This window comes from Mesitornis unicolor, unplaced genomic scaffold, assembly GCF_000695765.1.
Source record: "Mesitornis unicolor isolate BGI_N332 unplaced genomic scaffold, ASM69576v1 scaffold22469, whole genome shotgun sequence".
Taxonomy (NCBI): Eukaryota; Metazoa; Chordata; class Aves; order Mesitornithiformes; family Mesitornithidae; genus Mesitornis; species Mesitornis unicolor.
The window spans coordinates 72,473-83,196 of NW_010205511.1; the positions used below are offsets into that span (position 1 = coordinate 72,473).

Below are 10,724 nucleotides of genomic sequence, written 5' to 3' on the forward strand. Positions count from 1 at the left end.
AGCTTTCAGTGATGGTTTGCAAAATTCTTCTAAGATAGTTGAGAAAAACAAACCTTCTATCAAATGGCTGGAATAGCCTTCAAAAGGGGCCACAACCCTACTGCCAAAATTGCAAGTAACTGCAAATCAAAACATGAAAACCACTCTTTTGGAGAGATGCTATTAACACTTTCTGTTCTGCATTACACATTACATCGAGCAGTTAGAGAGTATCTGGGATTCCAGGCTCCTGCGCTCTGTTCTCAGCTTTTCAGGTAGCTTACTGTGTAACCACAGGCATTCTTATGCACTTGTCAGTATGCAGGGGAAAAGAATACTTGCCCGTGTCTCAGGAGTTTGTTACCTGCTTGCCTGTTGATGTTTGAAAAATTCTTTAGAGCTTCATCCCAGAAAAGAGCCGTAAAAAACGAAGCATTACTGCTACTATTAACATTACAGTTATTTTAAAATAAATGGCTTGTGTGTCTGGAATACATATTTGCTGTGGCCTCTGTAAGTGCTGACAGCTTTCCACCCTGGGACCATTGTGAGGACAAGAGATGGCTTATTAGAGAAGCCATACATTTTTCCATTAATTATTCTTATTTCTTCCTCTTATTAATATTTCCTGTCTATGCATGAGTGGATGCACAAGCATATTTGCCTCCTCAATCATGTACTGCAGTCATAATCAAAGATCAGATGGGGTGGGACACAGTGCTGGCACCGCACTTTTCTGATGGCTTCACTGGTATCTGCGAAAACTCAGACTTTGGTGTACTGAAATGGATGGATTTCACCCAAATCTTCTTACTGATCTCTTCTGAAACATTCACCTTTGCTAGTACTACAAAAATGTTCTGGAGTTGTGGCTGAAGCTGAGACCAAATTCCAAGAAGTTGTTACCATTTTGTCTTCCCATGTGTTCGTAACTGCCATCATAATTCACTACTATGGCAAATACCACAGTGTCACAAACCTAGCTATTGTAACTGATATAGAGAATTGAAAAGGAAGACCAGAAATCAGGTTGGTAATAAACACTGAGAGGAAAGTAATTTAAACTTGGGATAAACTGAGATAAATTTCAAGTAGTCTAAAATGGTTGTGTCAGCTTGAAGGTCACATAAGACTGAAAGTATTACTGGGAAAAAGAAAGCACAGAAATGGGTTTCTGGCATTTTCTAGTTTAAGAACTATTTTTGATTCCTGAGGAGAGTTCAGCTGCTCAAACCCAGATGTTAACTGCAAAGAGAGAAGTGTCTCTTGGCAGCTGGAGACATTACAGTAGCCAATGTCCTGGTAATTGATGCTTTCAGTATTCAGAAACAGCGGTTTATTCCTCCTTTCAGTCAGAAAGGCGAACTGTCACCAAACGTGCTGTCATGCAAAGTGTGTGGTGGAGCTAGACTAAACCACAGTGGTCACCCTCAAGAACCAAGAGACGCATAAAACTGGCTTCTTTCCTGCTCTGACACACTGAAGTTGCAACCTCTTCAGGCCTCCTGTATTATGTCTCCTGTTGGGGCAGGGAGCGGGTCATTGGACTGTGGAAAGAGCTTGAGTTACTGGCAAATATCTGCCTTTGGATTCAGCGATCTTTTCACTCAGTCTACCCTGAAAGCTCCTCGGGCTGCAGAGCAATGCCATCAATGGTGAAACTGCAGGAAAGTCACTGTGGAATATGGCAATTTCTGCATTAACACCTGAACGGCTTTACATTATCTGCTTCTCAGCGCTAATGCTGTGGATTCTCTGTTGTGCCACCACCACTCAAGCCTCCACTGTTAATGCGTTGCTCAATGGACTATTTAGCCTGTGGATACATAAAGACAACTACTGCATAGCTATGGCAATGTATTTTCATCTTGGCATACAGCGTCTTTACTGCATAAGTCTTGGCCCTACCAGCCAGCTTTGTAACAACCAAGGCCCACATCCACACGTCCTTGGCTCTGTCAGTGCCCTTGGCCCAGCCCACGTGTAGCCTCGATTCTGATGCCTGGGGACACTGAGTGGAAAAACCCAATCAATCCAAAACCACAAAACCCCAAGATTACAATAATCTCCTCCATGCTTAAAACTCACATTTATTTAAAGTCCTTCTACAGACAGTATCATAATCCATTGAAGCCACTGGCAAAACTCAGGTAGGATAAGAATTTGTCCTAATGTTTAAATTTAAAAAACCAAAATGTTCAGAACTGGCGCTTTTTTTGATGCTTCACATGTCAGCTGCCACTCAAAAAGATCACCAGAGGCTAACATGTATAGGTGTAGTTTGGTTTAGCTTTGGATGAAATATGTGTATTTACCTTAGCTACCCAAACCAGATTTTTACATGAACAGCATTTTCTGAAGTTTGTAGTGAACTTCTGACTGAAGCAAAGTCAAACCCAAGACCTGCAGAGAATTTCAGTGGAAAAGTATACACTGAAGGATAACCCCGATTATTTAACCCCTACATATCCCAGCAGATGAGCCCACAGAACTAAAGCTGTAGTTAGAATAGGCTGTAAAAACTGGGTGTGTGCCAGACTCCTATTTGGCCTGTACATTCAGGGAATGCTTTGGTGGTGTGCGTGCTTGTCCTCTCAATATATGACCATAAGGAGTCTGTGTGTGTAGGACACACATTTAGGGGCTTCTGAGGCACGTGTATTTCTGTGGGTGTACGTTGCATGTGTCACAGGGTTACTTGAGCTGGCTGTTTTGTGTGGGCTGATGGTATTGTTGAATCTGGTGTTTCCTGGCAGGATGTTTGGTGAGTTTTGCTGTGTGCCTGTTTCCTGAGTCCAGTCTGTGTTTATGAGGATGTTGGGGCCTCTCTGCAGCGCAGTATGGGCTGCTGACACTGGCAGGCCCCCTCACTGCCCCCCAACCACAGGACTTTGCAACTCAGACGCTGTCTCTTATCTCACCCTTCCAAGAATTTCTCTACAAAGGCTGCTTGTGTGGCAAGCGGGGTGCAGGAAGCTGCTCTCAAATGGGAGAGTGTTCAATGCTCTAGCTGCCAGGGCTGGAGTATAGGAGGTTTTGGAGACAGAGCTTGGAAAATGCAGCCCCAGCACACATTTAGGCTGCTCCACTGACACTCAGGTTGTTTAATGCAGACTTGAATAGAACAAGAGAGGGCTCATACTGAACTACCCTTTAAAACATTCAGAAAAAACAAACGTGGTAGGAGTTTTTAGACAGAGCGTGCATTACATATGGATGCCAGCAGTTCCGCAGGGCATAGATAAACTTGTTTGGATCAATATATTTGGACACTGTAGGTTAGAAAACTTGCACTGACCTCTAATGTTACACAACAAAAGGGATTATAAAAAGAAGGGGGAAAAAGAAATGTAGTAACAAAAAAAAGATTATTAATGAGCAGGTGTATCCTTTCTCTGTTGTATCCTCTTTCAACTGTGGTTTTGGGGACTGTGTGTGCATGGAGCAGTGCGGAATAGGAATATTTGCTCCCATATCAGTATCTGAGCAGTTTGGGGACCCCCGTTATTCGGAAGTTTTCTAGCACACAGAAGTGGGTCTGAAGCCCAAGGACTTCTGGGAACCCCTTGGCTGGGGCAGCGGGGGGGGGCGTTGTGGCAGTGGATCTTTTCTACCACAGATTCCTGAGGGGCTGCCAGCTCAGCTCTTATTACAGCCCCGTCCTCAGGGGAACGGTGTGCAGTGTGAAGCAGGGTGCATGAAACCACTGGTACTGATGCTGGTTCTGTCCGTAGCACTCACACAGCCACCACGCAGGTCTCCAGTGTAGGTGTGGCAAAGGAGAACGCAGCGAGTGCAAACCCTTTCTTTCATCATGAATATGTGTGTCTTGCTTGGCAAGCTTTGAAATATTTGTCATAATTTCACTGTGTCAAGCTGTGGCTGGTGGGATCTGAGAGTCACAACCCACCTCTATATACAATGGGGGAGAAAAACAGGAGGAAAAAACCTCCAGTGGGCAACTATAAAGCAAAGTCATCATTAATGTTTAATAAATTCTTGGGATATTAACCAGAGCTGTGGTGACAACATTATGCACCAGGGTGTCATCTTTAATCAACAGTAGTAAAAGAATGAGCTGATTTTTAAAGAAATATATAACTTATAAAATAAATGGGGTTTGCTGCTCAAGAAACATAGTAGCACATGATGCCAGAATCCTGAAAATGTTATTTTGCAGTTCACCTCCTTGGGCTTAGTGCCCATAACTAGCGACCTTTTCTTGTGGTTTGAAACAAGCCTTAAGCACTGATGGCAGAGGAAGTCCTGCTCTCTCACATAAACCTTTGAACGTTCAGGAGACAGCAGAATCACCAGGCAAATACGAGATTTCACTAGTATTCGTTTATTTCACAGAGCATTCTCTTAATGTTAGCAATAAAGTCTGCCTGCCTTTTTGCCTTTTCCCCACCTAGTTGCTGGAGTCCTAGTTGCTCCTAGCAATATCAAGTGAAAATAGCTTTCAGAAGTCTGCTTTTCACTGAAAAGTTTGAATTTCCTCAGTTTCTCCTACCTTGGCCTCCTAGGTACTCAGTGTGCAGTACATTGTGATGCATTTTACGGTTCTGTGTAGCCCTGGTTAAATTGGGAATCATCATGTGGTCAGTACTGTGCTGATGGGATTAATGTTAGCTTGGAGGGTAATTTATGGAGCAATAAGTAAATCACAGAAAAACTCTGTGACAAGCCATTTGTCACATTTTGAAGGAAATTCTATTGTGGTGTTGCAAAAGAGCAGATACTCCACTTTAGACTACAGAGAACGTGAGACTCCTGCTCTGACTTGATAGTATGCTTTTATACCCTCAGCTGAGAAGTGTTATATTAGAAGAGCTTTAAACTCCACATGAGTAAAGGCTTACTAGAACACAGATAAATGCACAGTAGAACGGTTAGCAAAGGAGAGCATGAGAGTCTTTTTGTTAAAATGTAAGAATTAAATGTTTCCGCATTTTCTACAAAAATACTGTCTGATCCTATGTTAGTAAACTCAATTCAATTTTTAAAAGTAGTAAATTTGAAGTAAAAGTTTTGGGGAAGGTCACTCTTCTGTACGTTTTGCCTCATGTTAATGGAGATCTGCATTTTAAAGATGGGCAGCTAAGGCACATAAGCCTGATTTGCTGTGAATCAAACAGCCACTAAGTGAACTGGTGGCCACGAGTGAACTCATGGCCCTAATAAAGGCAACAGTTTTGCTGTTAAGTCCAAGGTGATACGGATTTAATCCCATGAGTATTAATTCCATGTAATTTTTCTTTAACCATTGTTCCTTCTCTGTAAGAAAGCTGAACTATGACCTTTCAAGAAAATGTCCATAAGGTTCCACTTTCCCTTTTTTTTCAGGCAAGCAAACTAATGAAAGTTTTACACCAGCAGTTTTAGGTGGTCAGGCAGTACTATCAAGACCCCAACAATTCCAGTCATACAGAATATGTTATTTTACTGCCAAATCATTCTGTAGTTTCCTCCCTTCTTCTCCGTGTCTCTTTTTGATACAGTTTTCCTTCCAAAATGCATTATTACCACCCAAATGGCAGTATTTAAATGTCACAGAGGAATCCAACTGAAGCTGGTTTCTGTCTGCTTTTTCATTTCTTGAGAACTGCGATGCACATCCTTGTTCATAGTATCCCAGTACAGTAATCAGGGGCTGACTGAGTTTATGGTGTGCAAGGCCTGGGAAAGACAACATGAGAACATGACCTGTTCATTCAGGTAAAGCAGCGAATGCGTTCACACAGGCGTTACTTCGGCAGCATTAAGGCCCACCAATACTGCTACTCCCTCTAGCAGCAAGGGAGGGAGAGGCCAGCAAAGACCTACAAGGTCCAGTTCTGCTGTTTCAGTTATTGTTTGTTGGCACCAATAGTGGTAAAAGGCTGCAGTCATGTCTGTGATTAAGTTAGGCAAAGAGCAGAGAAGATCTGCTCCCATTTAGTATGAAGCTGCTTGTTTGAAAACACACATTCTGCAAGGAGCTGAGAGAAATATGGGAATATTGGGAGTCTTAAGGTACAGATTATTTCTCCTTATAGAATGAAAAAAAGGTTCTCATTTTTGCCCTTCCATGGTCTCTGCTGCAGCCCACAGACTCAGCAAAGCTGTCAGATGTCTGGGCGAGTTTTGTTACCAGTGGAGTGCAGTTACTGCTCCCAGATATCCAAACCATTCCTCCCTGAATCATTCCTCCAGACTGGGACACCTGTCCTCACCTCTACTTCCTTTCTGCCCAGAAAACTGAAGCCCAGTCCTACTCCTGGCCTCACTGTCAGGGGGATCCTGAGAGAGTCAGAGCTGCAGCATCCTGGGCAGTCAGTTGGTATTGCCAGGTAGTAAATGCAGAGCCTGCCTTCTCAACCTCAACACGGCATTGCCCTTAAAACATGCAGCTGTTTCACCCAAGCTGAATAAAAAGGAGCCGTTTGTTTACTTGCTTAGCCACTAGCAACAGTCAAAAACGGGAAGAAGTCACAGTTGTGGATGCAGACTCCCCAGAGTTTTGAGGAAATGCAGGCCTTGATCTAAGCTGCGTGGCTTGGGCCTGTCTTCAGTAACAGTCCTAGCAGTTCATCAAGTTACTGCTTGTTCTGGGTACCCCCCCAGGAGTCATGGGCAGGCCTGCAAGCCATATTGCAAATTACTGATTTTGTCTTTCTCTTCATATAGATGAATGATGTTCTGCTGTACACATATCCCCAGAAGGATGGCAAATACCGACTGAAAAACACCTTGGCTGTGTCAGGCATGAAGGTAATGCCTCATCTGCATTATAGGCTGGAATTAAAGTTGTATAGTGGGCTGTTAGTGCTTTGCTGGTTTATGTCTCGTACCTAGCAAGGGGAAAGAGGGGATGGATCTGTTATCAGGAGATTCCCTTCCTTCTTACAGGAGATAGGAGAAAAAATAATATAAAGCAAACATATAAAAGATTATCTATAAGGCTGTGACTTAGTACAACAGCCTTATTCAGGCTGCATAAATACTACAAGCCAAAATCAGATTTACCTTCTGATCATGAACTGGAGACAGAAAAGATTTATTATCCCATTTTGTCCATTCCTCTTCATGTCTCCAGCCAATGCATGGTTGTTCCCTAAAACATATTCACCAGAGCTTAGTCTGCCTGGTTTAAAACTCCTGCCACTCAAAATTTACGTAAGCCTTTGTTTGTCTGGTTTCCATGTGCCCTTTAACTGGTTGCATCAAAAGCATTAATGGGTTCAAAAGGCAATTAGCCAACTTTATGGGGAAATGGTGTACTGGGAGCTATTACATGCAATGGTATAAACTCAGTATCTTCTTCTGTAAATTTCTAAATTGCAGATTACAGAAACTGGACACAAATGTCCTGTTCTTACATTCTTTCCCTAAGCATCCATTGGCACCAGTACCTGTGCAACAGGAGATACTGGGCTGGAGTGGTCTTTGCTTCTTACCTAGCCATCCATTATGTACCTCCCACCAGGAACCTTCATAACTTCTACAGCTAATATGCCAAGTTGTATTTACGTGAAAGAGGACTTGAAGTGGGAAGTCAGGAGTTTGGGATCTAGGAAACATGCAAGATGAGAACTACTAATCATTAATTCCAGCAGAATGACACGGGTGGGCTGGGGTGTTCTGAAATGGTGGGAGGCTGATCACCTTGCGACTTGATACTCTGAAACGAACTATGGGTTCCCAGCTGGGGTAGGGATCACCGAAATAATTTACCATTAAGTGAAAAGGAGCTGCATTGCAAGTACCTGTTCGGGTACATTTGAGATACCGAGTCACTGGCACAACAGATGCTTGTTAGTAACAAGGTATCAGTATCATGAAGCTATGTTCCTCCTGAGTGGCTGTCACTATAAGCGAGCAACTAATACACTGCACGGCAGGGAAAAATTTTTGTTGAGCTGTAGCTTGTATTTTTCTTGCTCTTAAAGAGCTTTGCTGCACGCAGGCATTCACTGAACCAAAGTGCTTCACTGTATAATGTCTGCATGTCAGAAATGTTATTTCCGTTCATTCCAAGAATAACCAAAACTTTTGCCCAAAATGCTCTGACACTTGTCAGACTAAACATCTTCTAAGCCTGCCATATTAAAACTGAACCCTGACTCATACTTTATCCTTACCTTTATAGTTGGATTATTTTTTTCCCTTTGGCACCACCACCATATCGAAATAGAGAGCATTCCTCATTACACCAGCAATAGAAAAGACAGAAAACCCTACCTGCCAGCCTCTTTGCAATGAAATATGAAACTGATGGCTGGACATCATAGATCCATACGCATTAGGACTTGTGTGGTGTACGTAGACACATAGACAGCTTAACTCATGTCCACATTCATGTTCATGGCATTTGTTTCTAGGTCAGCCGCCCAGTGACAGAGAAAGCCCAAAACGTCCTGAAGATTGAATATGATGACTGCTGCCTGACCCTGTCTGCAAGGTACTGTCCCCAAACAGCCACGGCAGAGGGTGTTACATTCTAGAGCTGCAACTCTAGAGCAGTCTAACCCATACCCAAGACCTAACTGGTGTCTCATTCTTTTTTTTTTTTAACTCAGTTTCAGTCTGTGCTATTGTGACAGACAACAGCCGAGAGCTTTATTACACAATAAAATATTAATTATAAATGCAAAGCTCATAAACTGTTACTAATTCAACTCATACTGAGTAAAGAATAGAAGTTGGCTCTTGATAACATCCTAAAGAGAAAGGAAAGAGAAGAAAGTCTGCTACTAAGAAGCCTGAGCCTGTTCCATTATCTTTCGCACTTTACCTGTCACACTAAGAGTGTATCATATCTCTCTTTTATAAGTACACTTGTTACCTCATACCACTAGTGTTGCAAAATTGCTGGAGAAAACAGAAATTAGGTAATACCATTCAATAGATATAAAAACATTTATTAGTGCTTAGATGATAAAGCCAAAATTAAACCTTACTGGCAACCTCATGGGTCCTTCTGATAAAAGGAATTTCACTAATGAGTTTGTGTGGTGCTAGGACTGATTGCAGCTGGCAGTAGGTCAGAAGGTACCTATCAGAAAGTAACAGTGTACTGTATTTTTTCATGCTTCTGGCCCAAAATTATCCTGCAAATTTACCTAGAGCTACAGCAGAAAGGTGGCTGGCTTGATTTTCAGGTGTAGTTTACTAGAAAATCATAGCACACTAGCAGTGGTATTAAAATTAAGTCTTCCAAATAACAAGGTCTTCAATGCTTTAAGTACTGACTTTCCCACCATCATTCTCCAAATACAGCATGGCTGGAAACACTGCAAACTTCCCTAAATTACATGGTGCAACAGAAAGACACTTTCTTATTCAGAATCAGAATCTGGAGCTCTCATCCTTCACAGAGCACTTGCTGTCTGTTGGCAGTGCTCAGATATCCATCAAAGCCTTTTTGTCTATTTCCTTTTACAACCAGCAAATGAGAAAATATCTGAGATTTTCTTAGAGCTGCACGCTTATCGCAGCCCTCAAAATACACACTCGGTACTTCTGAATTACCTGCTGCCAGTTACAAAAGCAAGATGTGTACAGTCCTCCTGCACTGTGGAGGGGAAGTAACTGCTGCAGTCCCCTTTATCCAAGGCAACTGAAGTTGGCATCCCTAGTGAAAAGCTTGGGATGTTCTGCTTGCATTGTTATATTGTTTCTTTGCCTTTTGCACTCGTATCAAGCCTGTGCTTAGCCTAAACAGAGCATGTGAGGCCACTGGGAGCTGTTTTTCTTTGGTAGCAGAACCAAGGCCTGAGTCTAAGGCTGCCCTTCTGATAACAGCCAGACATAGACTGACTCTTAACAGAGCACTGGGACAGAGCCCCTTTCCCTTCCCTGTGCTGCTCATTCTGGGACCTATCTGTCGTAAGTCACCCAAGAATACTTTTTCCTCTCCCTTTCTGTACTGGCTGGCAGAGCTGATGAGACATCAGTGGGACAGCATGCTCTCCTGTCCCCACTGCACAACATCCTCGGCCTCCTACGCTCACCAAAAGGAGCATCAGACAGAAGAGTACCAGAAAGCTTCAGGCATCCCTAAAGACTGTATCTTCTACTGCTCACACCAAGGGGCTGCAAGTCTGCACTGAAGGCCACTTGTTAACAATCACAACCCAAACCTCGATGCCTTTGCACTTGTATGAGACAAGATGAATGCACTGAGGAAATATGGCCTGTGTGCCAGGGACTAAAGGCAGTAGAATGAGGATGACCAAAGCTCCGAAGTCAGTGTGGCTGTATGAGCAGATGGCACTGCAAAGTCTTTACATCTCCTGCTCACCCAAAGAGCCATGTTATTGGCCTGCAGTGAGCTGGTAACAGATAAGAGCACAGAGCCTTTATGGAGAAGGCTCATACCACTCCGATACCTCTATTTGCATTTCAGAAATGTTCTTCTTGGACACAGGGGTAACCACATGGTGCCCATATAAAATACCAGAGCACTGGGAGAACACAGTCACTGTTACCTCCCTAAAAGGCTAATTCAGAGTGACAGTGATAGTACTGCTACAAAATCCCATCCCACCCCAGTCCAGTTTCTGTGTTCTGCAAATGTGCCCTGCCATCCAGGAAACTGCAGTGACAATTTGACCCACTTTCTGTTTGCTTAAGAGAGAATATATGAGCCAACACGGATAACTGATAGCCTAGCACAAAAGGCACAGCCCCAAAATCACAAGGACCAAATGTGGCAAAGGTGAATTGAGGTCTGAGCTTCTCTGAGCCTCAGAGGTTCAGCA

The 10,724-nt window shown here is 43.1% G+C and overlaps 1 protein-coding gene across 1 annotated transcript in view; it reads left to right on the forward strand.

Annotated features, from left to right (window-relative positions):
* The window catches only part of FGD5 (FYVE, RhoGEF and PH domain containing 5), an 84,698-nt gene that overhangs the window by 63,933 nt on the left and 10,041 nt on the right, over window positions 1–10,724 (forward strand). Inside the window, exons 12-13 of the mRNA XM_010191451.1 lie at window positions 6,649–6,732; window positions 8,343–8,422. Of these exons, the coding sequence (XP_010189753.1) occupies window positions 6,649–6,732; window positions 8,343–8,422 (164 nt within the window). The remainder of the gene's footprint in view (window positions 1–6,648; window positions 6,733–8,342; window positions 8,423–10,724) is intronic.